Source organism: Onychomys torridus, chromosome 19, assembly GCF_903995425.1.
Source record: "Onychomys torridus chromosome 19, mOncTor1.1, whole genome shotgun sequence".
Lineage (NCBI taxonomy): Eukaryota > Metazoa > Chordata > Mammalia > Rodentia > Cricetidae > Onychomys > Onychomys torridus.
Genome location: NC_050461.1, coordinates 41,150,575 through 41,168,622, shown reverse-complemented (window position 1 = coordinate 41,168,622; position 18,048 = coordinate 41,150,575). Strand labels below are relative to the sequence as shown.

Genomic DNA, 18,048 nt, shown 5'->3' with positions numbered 1-18,048 from the left:
ATACCTTCTTCTCCCCAAGCATTGTTTTTATAGAAAAAATATGGGAGAAATATCCATTATCAATAAGTCGGAAGCAGGCACAGAGAATTTGAGGTCCTGTCTCAAACAACAGCAACAATAATGATGACAATAATAGGAGTATAGTACGGCTGGATGGTGAATTCACAAGTCTCTGTGTTCTAGAAATGCTTATTATGTTGTTGTTTGAGTTCTTGGTGTTTTCTTTTGTTTTCACGAGACAGGGTTTCTTTGTGTATCCCTGACTGTCTTCAACTAGCTCTGTAGGCCAGGATGGCCTCAAACTCACATTTGTCTGTCTCTGCTTCCTGAGCACTGGGATCAAAGGCATGGGCCTCCACGCCCGGCAAGATGCTTATTATGACAAAGTTTCAACAGAAGAATAAATACTGGATGTAGCAGCACATACCTCTAATCCCAACATTCAGGAGGCAAAGGCAGCAGGCTGTCTAGGAGCTCAGAGCTCCTCTCACAAAAATACCCCCAAGCTACTGTATTTTCAAATGGTCTCCCGTTGTCCCTTCTCTTTGGCTGAGATTGCTCTTTGCCCATTTATCAGTTTTGTTTGTTTGCTTGTTTGTTTGTTTTTGAGAATACAATCTCCACCAAGCTATAGATCCTTTGGTGCCTGTCCTAGATCTCGCTCTGTAGACCAGGCTGGCCTCGAACTCACCGAGATCTACCTGCCTCTGCCTCCCGAGTGCTGGGATTAAAGGCGTGCGCCACCCCCGCCCAGCTTGAAGTATATTATCTTTTTTCTCGAGTAGTTTATACCCTTGTGAGGAGGTGCATAATCCCCAAATTGAACATAAGGCAGTAACCAAGCAGAAAAACACAAGGTTCGAGGGAAGGAGAGGTTCCTTGTCTTGAGCCACAACTGACTTCAAGGAAATGCTTGTGAGCGGCCTTAAAGGGAGGCTGTTTGCTTGCAGGGCCTGGCGCCTAGGTGGGGAGAGGAGTTGGAGCCTGGAGCTTGATATGGAAGCCACCACGGGAGACTACTGGTGTTGACACTCATCACCAAGCATCTAGGGCCAAAGAACTTTTCCCAGTACCCAGATCCTAAGAGACAAAGCTGGAAAGCTGGGACCAAGGGCAGACCATGACACCGCGTTAATTTTCCTGGTCATTTGTAACCTTAACCCACTTGGGTTTTCTCTTCTTTGTAGCCTGGTGCCGTTGGAGGATGCTTCCAGCCCGTTGGACACCATCCTACATTAGCCAGGTCAGAAAACAACCGGAACAAAACACAAAAACACCATCAAACATTTGGACTACAAGTCCCAGAAGGCAACGCTCGGCTTAGAACGCGATCACCCAAGAGCCACAAAGCCGACCATCATGCAACGCTCCCCAAGTAGGCGGGCTCCGTCGGGGGACCGCCCCGTGTTTCTTAGGCAACCCCAATGCCGCGACAGAATTCTCTTCCGCTTCCGCCTGGGAGGAGAGCGGCTACGCATGCGTCCCTGTGGCGTCTTTCTCCCGCGCCCGCACTGGTAGAGGTTCCGTGTTGCCGGTAGAGGTTCCGTGTGGCGGCGGCGGCGGCAGCGGCAGCGGCGGCGTCTGTCTCATTTGAACGCTGAGAGCTGTAGCTTCTGATCGCGAAGCCTAGAGCGAAGCGCCGAGATGACGGACCGGTACACCATCCACAGCCAGCTGGAGCATCTGCAGTCCAAGTACATCGGCACGGGCCACGCCGACACCACCAAGTGGGAATGGCTCGTGAACCAGCACCGGGACTCCTACTGCTCCTACATGGGCCACTTCGACCTCCTCAACTACTTCGCCATCGCCGAGAATGAGAGCAAGGCGCGCGTGCGCTTCAACCTGATGGAGAAGATGCTGCAGCCCAGCGGGCCGCCGGCCGACAAGCCCGAGGAGAACTGAGGCGAGCGCTTTCCAGTCTTCCCCGTCTGCCAGCCCCACGTGGGCCGGCCCTCCTTGAGCTCCTGATGCTTGGTCGTTCGTTCTGTGTTTGCTGTGTGTCTTCGCCTGACCTGCTTACCCGTGGACGATTCCGATCGAGTCACCGAGAGACTGTCGGGACCCCTGCGAACTGTGCGGGAGGAGCGATGCTAGAACCGGCCAGCGAGGGAGAAGACGGCACGGGAGTGTTGACGCATTTGGAGTCTGTTTTTCCATGGTTGATTGTCGTTCTTAGCATTTTTTTTTTTTATAAAGCTTAAGGTTTATCTTAACTTTTGGTGTGGATTGCCGTGTTCCTTGGGTGGGATTTGGGGAGGGTTCTGTAGACCAAGGTTTCAAGCATTCATTCCCTTAAGTCCGTTATGCACACTTTTATGACATATGTCTTCAGAAATAATGATTGATTTTATTTTTAACTCATTCAGTGCTCACCAGAGCATACATTATGCCAGTTTGGAGAGAGATAGTCTAAAGCAGACAATAAGGGTTAGAAGATGCAGGCAGCTCGGGGCGGCTTGAAGGATTCAGAACTTTAAATACTATGCTTATGATGCTAAGTTATTTGCGATGATGACATTTGAGAAAAGACTTTAAGGAATCAAAAGAAATAGCCATGCAGGGCACGGGAAGTTTTTTACCATCTAATGGGGCCTGTCAGTGCAGTGGTTCCAAGAGCAGCCGTGTGTTCGACTTCCTGAAGGTACATCAAAAAACGCTATCTGAGTCGCTGGGCGAGGTGGTGGTACACGCCTCTAATCCCAGCATCCAGGAGGCAGAGGCTGGAGAATCTCCTGAGTGCAAAATTACATCAATAAAGCCGTTGGAGTCACTCACTGGGCGTGGAGGTACACCCCTTTAATCCCAGCACTCTGGAGGCAGAGGCTGGGGGATGGTCTGGTCTACAGAACAGATCGAGTTTCAGGACTGTCAGGGCTACACAGGGAAACCCCCGCCTTGCCGCTCCCCTCCCTCTAAATGTTGCAGAAAGGGAAAAGGCATAGAGCACCAGGACAGCAACAGGAAGTGGAGGCAGATAGGCAAATGCAAGGACTTTTGAGGGAGGTATTTGCTTAAAACAAGAGCTGGTGCCGGGTGCCGGGCATGTCTTTAATCCCAGCACTCTAGGCAGAGCCCCTGGATCTCTGAGTTTGAGGCCAGACTGGGCTACAGAGTGAGTTCTAGGACAGATGCAAAGCTACACAGAGAAACCCTGTCTCGAAAAAGCAAAACAAAAACATGATCTGATGCATTTTAGAAACATTCCCAACCACATCTTGGGATTCCATTACACTTCTAAAAATTACTGAAGACATGGGAAGTTTTTATGTGCGTTATAGCTGTTGGCATTCAACAGAAGAAAAAAACTAAATATTACACTGTTAATAATTTACTTAAAAGTAACGGTAGCCGAATATGGTGGGGTATGCCTTTAGTCCCAGCAATGGGGAGGCAGAGCCAAGCTGATCGCTGAGTTCAAGGCCAGCCTGGTCAGCACAGTGAATTCAGGACAGCCAGGGCTATGTAGGTCGACCCTGTTTGAAACAAAAGCAAGTGATTTCAGGAGAGAGCTCTGGAGCTAACAGTTCTTGCTGTGCAAGCGCGGAGACCTGAGTTCAAATTGCCACTCCTACTGTAGAAACCGGGTGTAGCTCCATGGGCATATAACCCCAGCGCTGTGGAGAGTCGAGACAAAAGGATTGCTGGGGCTTGCTGGCTGCTGGCTGAGCTCCAGGTTCAGACCTTGAGATCCTGTCTCAAGAGGAGGGTGGCCTGGAGAGAGGACTACATGGATAAGAGAACTGACTTCCTCAGAGGAAGTTTGATCCTCAGCACCCGCATGGCCGATCACAACGGTAATTCCAGTCCCCCGTGGGTCCACTAACCATTTCTGGTATCTGTGCACAGCAGACATAAGAGCTGTGCTTACATGCAGGAACATATTCACTTAAATAAAATAAAACCTTAAAAAACAAAGCAAGGCCCACGCCTTCAATCCCAGCACTCGGGAGGCAAAGACAGGCGTATCTCTGTGAGTTCAAGGCCAGCCTGGGCTAGAGTGAGAGCCAGGACAGGCACCAAAACTACACGAAAGAAACCGTGTCTCTAAAAACAACAACAACAAAAAAAAAAAAAAAAAAGAAAGAAAAGAAAAGAAAGAAAGCAAAGAGGAAGAAACTTCTCTTTGCACCCGATGGATAGCATTACAGGAAAGTACAACCAATCAAAGTGCAGAGTTGAGGTGCCCAACCCCAACCCACACACCCTTCTAAAAGGTTCCTAGGTTCAGGGAACGTTTCTAAAGGGGGTGGAGGGGGGGGGGCAGAAATAAGTCCCAGAGGATCAGGGAGTCTGCTGTGAGTGTCTCCTAGGAATGTCAGAAGCCACACCCATAAAAGTCTCACCAACGTGATGGCCTAAAGATGATCTGAATAAAGACAAGAACAAAACACGCTAAAGAAGACAGGTAAAGAGCTCACAAAAGGCTGAACCCTCCACGAAGAACTACCTGAACTCTCCACAAAGAACTACAGGCGACCAAGGAATGCTGAGAGAGAGGGGGAAGTAGTCTTCCCCAGGGAAGAGCCCACCAATTGGTTATCTAATCCCAATGGTCAGCTCCGAAAACACGCATAGCAGCAACATTACAGACTGAGCAGGTATTTAGGACACACACTCATGTATGTATGTGTCTAACAGCAATGAATGGGAAGGTGGCCATGGATTTGAAAGAGCAAGGAGGAGTGTATGGGAGGACTTGGAGGGAGGAGAGGGAAGGGGGAAATAGTGTAATATATTATTATCTTGAAAATAAAAAGTAAAACGAACAAAAAGATAAGAGGAGGAGAGTGACGGAGTAAAATGCTCTGGCCTCGAGTGTGCATAGATCTACACACCTGTACCACATGTGTGCATACACCACACACAGATAATGAAACACTGAATGATAAATTTATGAAAACAGTTTAGCGAGAATGGCCTTTCTTTTGTTCTCTCTCTCTCTCTTTCTTTTCTGTAATTATTTATTTTTATTTTATGTACTGGTGTTCTTCCAGCATGTATGCCTCTGGGAGGGTGTTAGATCTTGGAGTTAAGACAGTTGTGAGCTATCATGTGGGTGCTGGGAATTGAACCTGGGTCCTCTGGAGGAACAGTCAGGGTTTTTTTGTTTTGTTTTGTTTTTCGTTGTTGTTTTTTGAGACAGGGCCTTCTGTATAGCCCTGGTTGTCCTGGAACTCACTTGGTAGACCAGGTTGGCCTCAAACTCAGATCTGCCTGTCTCTGCCTCCCAAGTGCGAGAAGAATGGTTTTAAAAATACACTTTTGCGCAGAGTGGTGGTGGCGCACGCCTTTAATCTCAGCACCCAGGAGGCAGAGGCAGGCACATCTCTGTGAGTTCGAGGTCAGCCTGTCTACAGAGGGAGTTCCAGGACAGGCTCCAAGGCTACATTGAAATTCTTGTCTCAAAAAACAACACAAAAAACCCAACCCCTTTAGACTTTTGCTGCATATGTCTTCAGTATCTTGCCTTAATAGAAGTCAGCTGGACCTGGTGGCGGTGGTGGCGCATGCCTTTCATCCCAGCACTTGGGAGGCAGAGCCAGGCAGATCTCTGTGAGTTCCAGGCCAGCCTGGTCTACAGAGCAAGATCCAGGAAAGGCGAAAAGCTACACAGAGAAACCCTGTCAGCTGGATTCTCAAATTGGCTTCTACATTTAGACTGTTGGAACATATTGCTTTTAAAGATACATGTAGCTGGAGATATTCTCTCCAGGTGCCACCAAGCCCCTGCAGTCCCACAACCCACATATAAAATAATCACTCAGATGCTTATATTACTTATAAACTGTATGGCCGTGGCAGCCTTCTTGTTATCTACTTCTATCTTAAATTAACCCATTTCTATTAATCTATAACTTGCCACATGGCTTGTGGCTTACCTGTACCTTACATCTCGCTTGTCATGGCCATGGCGGCGGCGGCTGGCAGCTCTCTCCGCCTCTGCCTTCTACTTCCCAGACTTCTCATCTCTGTTTGTCCCACCTATATTTCCTGCCTGGCTACTAGCCAATCAGTGTTTTATTTTAACCAACCAGAGCAACACATTTGACATACTTGAACATCCCACAGCACTTCCCCTTTTCTTTTTTTCAAAAAGCAAGGTTTTAACTTTTATATAGTAAAATTACAGATAACAAAACAATTATCAAGCAAGAATTACAGTTACAATATTAAAGAAGATATCCTATCTGTCTTATATTTGTGAGTCTAAGGTTTTATATCTAACTTATCTTTTATTATAACTGAGGAAATTATAACTATCTAGTCCCAATTTGATCCTGAGAGAATGTTGGTCTTCTAAGACATTTCTATTTGGAAGTTTGTCTTCTTGGCACAAAATGGCCTACTGGGCAAAGAACTGCCCTTGCCTCAACTGTTGACAGCACAAATGCTGTCCTTTCTGGACAAGCAGGACACAAGGAAAGCAACCACTATACTCTGCCAAGACAGGGTAAGATGGTCTTTCAGAATTCCTGCTTCTGAAAATGGTCTGTCAGATACTCTAGGCTTATAGCCAATTTGGATGCATCAACTATGCTAAGAAACATTAGGTGACTGTCCAGGCTGCCAGCTGTCTCTGTCTACTCTTGCAAGACTCCTGAAAGTTGCTTGCATCCTTCCCCCATTTCTCAGGTATTATTATATTCCTTCTCAGGTCTTTGATGACGTTGAAGACTAGCAGTTATAGTTACAACTTAGATAGAATATGTTAAGTATTAGACTCAGGTTCTTTAGGATAGGACACCTTTTGGAATGATCTTTGTAACATGCCATCTACCCACACTCTAGTCTTCCCTGGATTTTAGTATGTGTTTTTTGCTTGATATTGTTTTCATTGATTGTAGTTCCATCTTATCTAGGTCATTATCCCTCATTACTCCTGGACAATATTTGATAACCATCTCTTTGTATATAGTCTTGTGTTAGGTTAGAACCTTCTTATTTAGACAAAAGGGAGAGATGTAGTGGGTAGCCATCCCAGCCTTGGCCTGGAAGCTCCAACCCGCATTGAAGCTTCAGTAATGGTCACGCCTATAAGGAGGGGCTGAGAGAGGACGCTGAAGACCCATGATCCAAAGGAGAGGCTTCTCTTGGTTCCAGGACCCTGGACGCTGGAGGTAGACTGAGCAGAGTTCTCCATAGAACACTGATGGACTGCGCCATACCTTTCCCAGGCCCTGCAACCTACCCCTTCATTTGTAAATTACCCCACAAAATAAACCTCCCTTTTAACTGCATGGAGTGGCCTTAATAATTTCAGCAATAGACACATACTTTAAATTTTTGTTTTTGTAGACCTGGTGTTAGAACTCAGGACCTTGGACATGTTGTGCAAATGCTCTAACCACTGAACCACACCTTCAACCTTCAAAATGCTTTATGTTAAAACAAAACTACACTTGTTTTGTATGAGTGCACTGCTTCTGTGTAGTGATCAGTTGTGTTCTTCTGCTGTCTGCCTCCCAGAGGTGGAACTCAGATCACCCGAGTTGTTGGTGACACCAGCACCCACTGAGCAATCTCACGATCCCCCCAAACTCATTTTGAATAGTATGTAGTAAGAAGGAATGCTTAGCCTTCTCAGATATTTGTTCATATTCTTTATTGATACTTTAGGAAAACTCAGCATTCATAGCTTTAAAATGCAAATTACAATATGGAATATAAAGCCGAGAGGTGGTGGCACACGCCTTTAATCCCAGCACTGGGAGCAGTGGCAGGTGGATCTCTGTGAGTTTGAGGCCAGCCTGGTCTCCAAAGCGAGTTCCAGGAAAGAAAGGCACAAAGCTACACAGAGAAACCCTGTCTCAAAAAACAAAACAAAACAAACAAACAAACAAAAAACCCCAAAACAAACAAACAAAAACCAATATGGAATATAAAACTAAGTAATGTGCCTGATGCTCTTGTTACATTAAAATTCATTTGCCTATTTTGAACTATGAACTAAAACTTTTTGTACCCAGTTATTAGACTATCTATGATCAATTATTTGGACAGTATTAGCTCACCGAGTCCAAGGGGCTTCCAAATGATGACACATTTATATGCATAAAAAATCACATTCATTGGTAATCACTCCCGTCTCATGAGGAATGTATTATAGTATTGAGAAACTGCAAAACTCTAGATGCTGTTCGGCTTCAGCTTTTGCTTCAAAAGCTCGAAATACCACTGATAGTAAATAATTCGTAATTTTCCTTGAAGTACCAGACCCCTTTGATTCACTTTCAAGAACAAATCTGCCAAATGCCCACGTCTGCACGTTACACTGTAGGCCTGGGCCAGCGGCTCTGTAGCAGGGTGCTTCCCTGGTGTGCTGGAAGCCCTGGGTGTGCCCCCCCCCCCCAGCAACGTAAACATAAGGAAACCGACAATAACACTGGAGTGTCTTTCATCACGGGAAAAATGGAGACGTTCTGCTCTCACCTCAGAGAAGCACAACTGTTTCCCTTGACAAAGCCAGCATACTCTGAAGAGAGCAAGGATGCTTTGTTTGTCCTATCAGTCTCATCAAGGGTTAAAATGTCATAAAGTGGTGATCTTACTGCTTTATCAAGGATTTCCCCCTCCGCCCAAATGCTGTATGTAGCCTAGGCTGGCCTCAATGGCGGCCAGTTCATTACCCTCTTGCCCCAGCCTCTTGGGTGCTGCTGCGTTACAGGCTTGTCCAATTGTCTGCCTCTCAGCACAGACACTCTTGTAAATGAAACAGTTCTAACTGCACTTACTGACCAGGTAAGGCAGACTATACCCATTACTAGTATAATTTGATGCCATTGTCTTGATTCACACCAATCACTTCTGTTGATGATGTTGCTTTTGTATAATCTGTGCAAACATTAACTGTGAAAAAAGTTAATAAACTCAAGTTGTTATTATGAGAAGCATTTGACTTTACCGATTCCCTGAAATGCCTTTTACAGCAATTTTGCTGATTTTCCTGAGTGACTGACAGTAGATTAAATAATAGTTACTCGGGTATTGGACAGACATTTCCTCAAAAATGAGTGAAATGAGCCGTCACTTCGGGAGAGCTCCTAAATTGCTACATCAGAGGGCCCCTGTGGCTGCTGCATTGAGGGGAGACAGGCAAAGGGAAAGAGAACAGATTGTAAGTGTTCGTGCAATTAAAGTGTCAACACTAATGCATCACCCCACCCCCACTCACCTCAGAGAGTAAAAGTTAAACTGTAAGTCACGGTTTCAGAAAACCTGATCCGGGAGGACAAATTGTTGTTCGAGGGAACTCTTGTTGGAGGCTGCAGGAACAGAGAGAGATGGCAGCTTGCACTGGAAAGGCAGAAGAAAGGTCTAGACCCATAGAGTGAAATAACGTAGGGGCTAACCCAGCGGTTCTCAACCTGTGGGTCACGACCCCCCCCCAGGTCAAATGTCCCTTTCACTGGGGTAACCTAAGACCATCAGAAAACAGAGATATTTATATTACTGTTCATAACAGTAACCAGATCACAGTTATGAAGTATCAACAAAAATAATTTTATGGTTGGGGGGGTCATCACAACGTAAGGCCCTGTATTAAAGGGTCGCAGAATTAGGAAGGTTGAGAACCACTCTGTTAAATTAAGGAGTATATACATCAGAACTGCAGAATTTGAGGGGGGACTTAGTATTTGTGAGAAAGGCTTTCCATAAGCTAGTTAGGGTTTGAATGGTAAAAAATGACATGAAGGCAAAGATTTTTAGTCTGTTTTCTTAACTGATTTGTTTACACATCTAGAACAGTGTCTGGCATATCCCAAGGTGTTCAGTAAATGCCTCCTGTTCAGTATGGAAAGATAGGACTGATGATAATAAGATTATCATAGATAATCTGCTGTGATTCCTGTGCTTCAAGCATTCTCCACTGTCACCAAGACATGCCATACTGAAGAAACAGGCTATGGAATGCATCTTTCCGTCACAACAGTCCTAGTTAACACTGAGCACTCACGGTTTAGTTTATACAATCTTTACTTAACACATGGAAGAGACTCAGGAAAATTAATTTACCCAGAGTTATACCGTAGCTAAGCCTGGGTATTATTATTAATTACCTGAATATTTATTATTACTATTATTATTATTTTAGCTAATCCTGGATGATGATTATTATTAGCTGTGCTGGTTAATTTTTTGTCAACTTGAAACAAACTCATGTCATTTAGAAAGAGGAGACCTTGACTGAGAAAATACCTCCACCAGACCCACCTATAGGCAAATCTGTGGGGCATTTTCTTGATTAATGGTTGATAGAGGAGGACTCACCCATTGTGGGTGGTACCACCCCTGGGAAGGTGGTCCTGGCAGATATAAGAAAGGTGGTTGAGGGTTGAAGAGATGGTTCAGTAATTAAGAGCACTTGCTGTTCTTCCAGAGAACCTCAGTTTGATTCCCAGCATGACTATGACAATTTACAACCTCCTGTAACTCCAGTTCCAGAGGATCTGATGCCCTCTACTGGCTGCCGTGGGTATTGGCATACATTTGGTATACAAACATGCACAAAGGCAAAACACACATACACATAAAAAATACATAATATTTTTTGCTGTCATTTTAAATTTTAATAAAATAGATAATTTCATTACATAGAGTGTCAAGTCTATCCACTCATTGTTAAAGTTTTAGAAATATCTTCTATAAAAGCTTGGTATTTGATTGGGAATTAAGCAACTATAACATTTCTGCAGGTACAGAGTTCCCACCTTTACCTCCATTCTTATTTTGAAAAATACAGAAAAGTGCAAAAAATAAGGTATGCTGACATATAACACAACTGAAAGTCAGCCAGTATCTTCACATATTTACTTGCAGTCTTTAAGAGAATGAATACTTATATAAAATGAACACCAGAGGTTTTATACTGAAGGGGAAGAAATTTGTATAATTAGAAGCCTGCACTATGTGGTGATATTGTGTCCCCCAATATATTGTGCACCCTAATAAACTTATCTAGGGTCAGAGAACAGAACAGCCACTAGACAGACATAGAGAAAACGGTGGCACACACACCTTTAATCCTATCACTTGGGAGGCAGAGATACGTCCGGATCTCTGTGAGTTCAAGGTCACACTGAAAACCGCCAGGCATGGTGACACATGCCTTTAATCCCAGGAAGTGGTGGCAGGAAGCAGACAGGTATATAAGGTGTGAGAACCAGGAACTAGGCTGGTTAAGCTTTAGGCTTTTAGCAACAGTTCTGCTGAGATCCATTCGGATGAGGACACAGAGGCTTCCAGTTTGAGGAAACAAGATCAGCTGAGGAGCTGGCGAGGTGAGGTAGCTGTGGCTTGTTCTGCTTCTCTGACCTTTCAGAATTCACCCCAATACCTGGCTTTGGGTCTGTTTTTATTAATAAGATCTTTTAAGATCCGTGTTACAGCACTCGATGAACATAACAGAAAAGAAAAGCAATCCTGGAACTTTCAACACTGTTATCTACAGCTGAGAGTGGAAAACATGCCTGATACTGCTTATCAGCATAGATAGACCTGGAAGTCTTTACCAGTCTAATAATTAAGCTGTATAGAAGAAACAAAATAAACTATACGATCATACAGTAATATGTAACATAATTTCAAGAGGACAGAAATGATAGAATGATTTTTACCAGGATTTGGAATATGAAAAGAATTGCTTCGGATGAACACCAAGACTATGTTTGGAAGCAAATTATTCTCTGAGGAGCAAAGCTACACACCAGAAATGATAAACAACAGTAAACGTAAAATATATGGAGATTGAAGGCAGAAATATAAAAATGCTTTACTTTGCACAAGGTTATGACTTTGGGAGTGGGAAAACATTTCTTTTAATATTTTTTAAAAGAAAGGTAAAGGAGCTGAGCAGTGGAGGCGCATGACTTTAATCCCACCACTCAGGAGGCAGAAGCAGGCGGATCTCTGTGAGTTCGAGGCTAGCCTGTTCTACCGAGGGAGCTCTCAGAAAGGCACAAAGCTACACAGAGAAACCCTGTCTCAAAAAACTAAAAAACAAAACAAAACAAAAACAAAAAAAAAAAAAGAAAAAAGAAAGATAAAGGTAGCTGAGTGTAAGCCTGTGGAGAAAGCCGGTTAGCAACATTACCATGGTTCTGCTCCATTTACTCCCTCCAGGTTCCTGCCTTGACCGCCTGTGTGGACGGTGGATGCTAAGCTGTCTGGTGAAATTCATCCTTCCCTTCTTGCTGCTTCCATCATGCTGTTTATCACCACAACAGAAAGCAAACTGGAATAATAGCTAAGCCTGGATTATCTTTACTGAGTCTGGATCCCAACCAGATCTTCTAGAAAAAAAGAAAAGGTCCAAATCTCAACTACACAGTTTAACCTAGAAAAATAATATTAGAATAATTTAGTGCTTTTTGTTGTTGTTGGTGGTGGTTTTTGTTTGTTTTCAGAAAGGATCTTACTGTGTAGCCCTGGCTGTCCTGGAAGTCGCTTTGTAGAGCAAGCAGCCTGGCTTGGAACTCACGGAGCTCCTGCCTGCCTCTGCCTCCCAGGTTCCGGGACTGAAGGAGTGCACCACCACCTCTGGCTCAAGTCATCAGTTATTGTCTCAGACTTTCAAGGTAGAGATGTTGAAACCTTAGTGGCTTATTTGAATCAAGGAGTGTGAGAACCTATGATGTATCTCATCTGTTGAATCCAAACCGTACGTATATTAATCAGTAAGAGTACAACAAAACCCACAGGGGGAAAAATAATTTTGTGCTGAAAATTTCCATTCAAGTGTCGGAAAGTAAAGTGCATCCCAGGAACCAAAGCGCGGTCCTGATACAGGTAGTTGTTTCGGGCATCCTTAGAGTAATGTCTTCATCAAACACTGGAGGGCAGTAAAGGATAGAGATTACATTTGTGAATCACACACTGAACAAAGAGTCCTGCAGACTTCAGACAAGACTCAAGTTTCGGTGCCTCGTCACCAGGCTAATGTAGTTTGGAACCGTTGATAAACTATAGCGCACTGGGCAAGTTTTCATTAGATAATCTGGCATCATCCTTTTCTCTTATTGATCACCATGGATGCTCGCAAGGATGGATGAGACGCAGAGCCCGCCCGTGAGCAGATATAAATTGGCAACGCATAGTGGTACAGAAGATCCGTAGCTAGCAGCCCGGGGTGGGGTTGGAGTGGGTGGGATGGGGTGGAGGGTGGGGAGAGATTTGGGAAAAAGAGTTTGGGGGGTTTTAGGTAGATGTTATTGAGATTATTGAACATTGCCAAGGAGGGAGAACATTGTTAAGAAAGGCTTATTGAATGGGGCATGGTAATCCCAGCAGTTAGGAGGAAGAGGCAGATGGATCTCTGAGTTCAAGGCCAGCCTGGTTTACAGAGCGGGTTCTAGGACAGCCAGGGCTACAGAGAAACCCTGTCTTGAAAAACCAAAAAATTAAAATTAAAATATAGACTAAACTAAACTAACTAAATAAATAAATAAAAGAAAGGCTTACTGAATAGGACTTTTTCTTCTGTTGTTTTGAGACAGGGTCTTACTCTATAGCCCACAATGACCTAGAATTGACTAGATAATCCAGAGCTGGGATTATAGGTTATGTGCCATACCATGCCTGTCTTGACCAGGACAAAGGATTTCTACAGATCAAAACAAGAATGTTTTGAGTCTCTGGTGGTGGTGGTGGTGTGTGTGTGTGGGGGGGGTATTACCACTCTCCAAGGAAGAAAAATCAAATCTGCCTTCTCCACTTCAAAACTGTTCTATTACTTTTGTTTGTTTGTTTATTATTTTTGAGGCAGGGTCTTGCTATGTAATTTCCTGCCCTAAGATTATAAGCATGTCCATCATGCCAGGCTCAAAACTTCTAACTCCCTTGGCCCCTTTTCTAAGACAGAGTCTCATATTGCCCAGGTGCTGGCTTTGAACTCCTGATCCTCCTGCCTTGGCCTTCTGAGTTCTGAGGTTGCATATATGTACCCCCATGCCTGGTTTATAACTTCTTGCTATGATTTAAAAGATTTCCTAGTCTTTGGCCCCTGCTTTCACAAGGCTAGAAAAGCAAGTTCCAAGTCCTAGGACGAGAGCAATCATGTTTGCTAGGATTTGTCAAGTGTCTCTCTACCAAAGATTTCCATAGTGTGATCTCAGTTAATCTTCTCGGCAAACTCAAGCAGTCTATTGGGCCATTAGACCAATAAGCAAACACATTTAGGTTGTTTGCCTACTATCACTGGGCAAGCAAGAAGCTGAGCAGCAGGTTACCATGGGGTCTTGTTCCAACATCCAGGCTCTACAGTACAGGCAAAGGTTTCTAGAGATGGGTTTTACAGAATTCCAATTCCTTGAAAATGTGTTAGCAGCTCCCCAATGTGGTGGGGAGGTGGGAGGAATGTTTGGTAATTTAAAAAGCTGAGGCCAGGCGGTAGTGGTACAAACCTTTAATCTTAGCACTCAGAAGGCAAAGGCATGTGGATCTCTGTGAGTTCGAGGACAGCCTGGTCTACAGAGTGAGTTCCAGGACAGCTAGGGCTAGCTACACAGAGAAAGCCTGTCTCAAAACAAAACAAAACAAAAATGAATTTAAGAACAGAAAAAATGATGTGTTCCACCCTGGGCTTCAGGAAGATGGCTCTGGTGGTAGTGTGTAGGGTGGAACTCAGGCCCACAGACATGTCCCCTTTCTCAGACTGTAATCTCTCTGTGAAAGTGAGTACCTTTGTGAACAAAAGTAGTTTTGTTCTTAGCTTTTTTTTCCCCTGTATCCGTGAGACTAACAACTTTAAAATACTAGAAAGAGCAGGGTGTGGTGGCACACACCTATGATCCCATTACCCAGGAGGCAAAGGCAGACAGATCTCTGTGAACTGGCAGCCACCCTGGTCAACACAGTGAGACCCAATCTTAAAAAAGAATATTGGGGGAAAAATGAGGCATTAATTATATTCCACAAATTTAGTATCTAAGGCTCATTTTTTTTCCAGGATAAGAGTAAGAAAAATAAAAGCTAAAAAGGCAGCATTCCTGAGGATTCTGAATATTTGAGTCAGTGTCTGGGAGATGCTTGCCCGGCAGCCTCGACAGCCAGTGATCTGACCAGTGGTTAGTGTACATCACAGAGGTGACAATCAATTGAATTAGCCTTGCCTCCCACTTCTCACATTTCTTCCAGACTCTCCCCATGTGCATCTTCATGTCACAGTGTCACGGTACCCCCGTAATGGTAAAAGCTGCCCAGTGGGGTAGGATGGAGGGGGAAGACTCCAACTCATAGAAGAAAAGTGTTCGGCTGCAAAGGGCCTTTTGAAATGCTGTCTCTTTGATCTGGGTTGCCTCCAGTCCTGCTTCGTCTCTGCTTCCTGCATGTCCTGCCCACTGTCCCCAGATGTCCCCAGCCCGCACTCTTATCGCTCCATCCTCGCTGCTTCAAAGAGCCTTAGCTTTCTCTTCCCATGTCTTTTCATAACAGAGGCCTTCAAAGCAGAAATGTCTTCATATTGTTAAAAAAAATGAGGTAGGATTAGAAAAAGAGAGAATGGGCGTACAGAGGACACAGGAGGTAATTTGGGGGGCTGTAATGCAACATTAGAGAGTGTAAGGGTTTTCTCTTGCTTGCCTTCCCAATCCCCATATCCAAGCCCTCAGCTAGCTCTGATCCCTGGTTCATAGCCACTCTGTCTGCTCCATTATTTTCCTACCTGACATTACAGATATTATACTTCATTGATTCTTGATACGGGGACAAGATGTTTTGTCCTTAAAACAAACAAACACAAAGCAAGACCTTGAGCATGCAAGGTGAGGACTCTACTACCTCGGGACTATTCCACCAACTGAAGTGCTTTCTACACTTAAAAAATAAATATATAAAGAGTAATAATAATATTTCTGTAGCATGAATCTTAAATGTACTTACTAATAAAATCAAACCTGAGGCCAGTTATTGGGGTGAATGCTGGAAGATCAGAGAAGCAGAACAAGCCACAGTTTCCTCACCTCGCCAGTTCCTCAGCTGGTTTTGTTTCCTCAGACTGCAAGCTTCTGAGTCCTCATCCCAATGGATCTCAGCTGAACTGTGCTGCTCCAAAGCCTAAAAGCTTAACCAGTCAAATGCTTAACCAGCCAAATGCTTCTAGTTTCTGGTCTTCACGCCTTATATAATCTTTCTCTTTCTGCCCCCACTCCCTGGGATTAAAGGCTTGCTTTCTGGGGTTAAAGGTGTGAGTCACCTCGCCAGAGGGTTTCCAATGTGGCCTTGAACTCACAGAGAACCGCCTGGCTGTCTCCCAAGTGCTGGGATTAAAGGTGTGCACCACCACCGCCCAGCTTCTGCTATGGCTTGCTCTGACCCCAAGGTAACTTTATTAATATACAAACAAAATCACATTTCAGTACAAATAAAATATCACTATATATTTCTTCTATTCCAAATTAACAAGCATTTATTCTTATTGATTTCCTACTGTATTTTAAAATGAACTTTTAAATATATACATACATATATATGTATATATATATATGTGTGTGTGTGTGTGTGTGTGTGTGTGTGTATGTAAGTTATATGTGTGTGCGTGTGGCACCCTACTTTCAAAGAGCAAAGAGAAGTATTGCAGATAAAATTAATGTCTTATCCTGGGATCCCTCTTTTCCCAGCATTTCCTCTCTCCACATAGCCATCTGCTAAAGCAATCCTTCACTTCTGGGAGCATTTACAAACATTTATTTATATCTAGGAACTGTATTATTATTATTTTTTTTATCAGGAATTACGATTCTGTTTATGGAACTGTGTGAATCAAATTGATGGCTTTTCAAAAAGCTAAACAAAGAATTAATGTATTTTCTTAGTTTACTTCCTGTTATTGTGATAAAATAGCCCGACAGAAGCAGCTTGAAGAAGAATTGACGCTGGCTTACAGTTCCAGAGGACACGGTCCATGGTGGGTACGGCCCGGTAACAGGAGTGTCAGGCAGACCGGTTTCATTAGCAGAGGAAGCAGAGGGATACTTTGGAGTGGGGTCAGGTTATAAAACCTCAAAAACTCTCCCTCTCAACGCCCCCTCAAATGACTTCCTCTGCAAGGCTCCACCTTTCAAAGGTTTCCTAGCCTTCCCAAAGAGCTGGGGACTGTCTCGGTTGGTTTTGTTTGCTTGTTTGTTTATATGTCAACTTGCTACAAGTTTGAGTCATCTGATAAGAGAGGACCACAACAGAGGAAATGTATCCCTAAGACTGGCCTGTAGACAAGCCTGTGAGCTGTTTTCTTACTTGGTATGGGAGGCCCCGCCCATTGTGGGTGGTGCCATGCGTGGTCAGGTGGTCCTGGGCTCTATAAGAAAGCGGGCTAAGCAAGCCATGAGGAGCAAACCAGTAAGCAGCTCCCCTCCATGGCCTCAGCATCAACTCCTGCCTCTAGGTTCCTGCCCAGACTTCCTTGGAAGGGAGTATAACCACTAAAATGAGATTAACCCTTTCCTCCCCAAGGTGCTTGTGGCCATGATGTTTTATCGCAGCAATAGAAACCCTATCTAAGACAGGGGTCAGGTGTTGAAACACCTGGAGGAGAGCCTATGGGGCACTTTTCACATTCAAACCCAAACGAATATGATTTGGTAATTCTCTTCCCAGGCATATATCAAAATGAAAGGAAGCCAAGCATCTAAACAGACATTACATGCTGATGTCCGATGCAGCATTGGCCACAGTTATCAAAAAGTGGAAACAACCCACACACCTGCCAGCTGAGGAATAAAGAAACAGAGCATGGAATGTGCATAGACCACAACCTTCAGCCACAGAAAAGAATCAGGTTCTGACAGGTGAGTGCTGGAGGCACTGTGCTCACAGAAGCACAAGAAGCTGAGTGTGGATCCTTAACACCAGGTAAAAAGCTGATGCAGCACTGTGCACCTGTATCCCCAGAGCTGGGGAGGCAGAGACATGAGGCTCTCTGGGGCTCACCGCTGGCCAGCAAGTCTAGCTGAATCACTGAGTTCTAGGTTCAGTGAGAGACTATCATCATCATCATCATCATCATCATCAATAATAATAATAATGCTAATAATAATACTAATGTAACAATGT

At 44.2% G+C, this 18,048-nt stretch overlaps 1 protein-coding gene across 1 annotated transcript; it reads left to right on the top strand.

The window, feature by feature from the left end:
- Positions 1-1,476: 1,476 nt before the first annotated feature.
- Positions 1,477-2,216, top strand: Sf3b5 (splicing factor 3b subunit 5). Its single transcript, XM_036169029.1, has one exon. It carries the CDS (start codon positions 1,645-1,647, stop codon positions 1,903-1,905), a length of 261 nt encoding a protein of 86 aa, XP_036024922.1. The 5' UTR covers positions 1,477-1,644; the 3' UTR covers positions 1,906-2,216.
- The last annotated feature ends 15,832 nt before the right edge of the window (positions 2,217-18,048 follow it).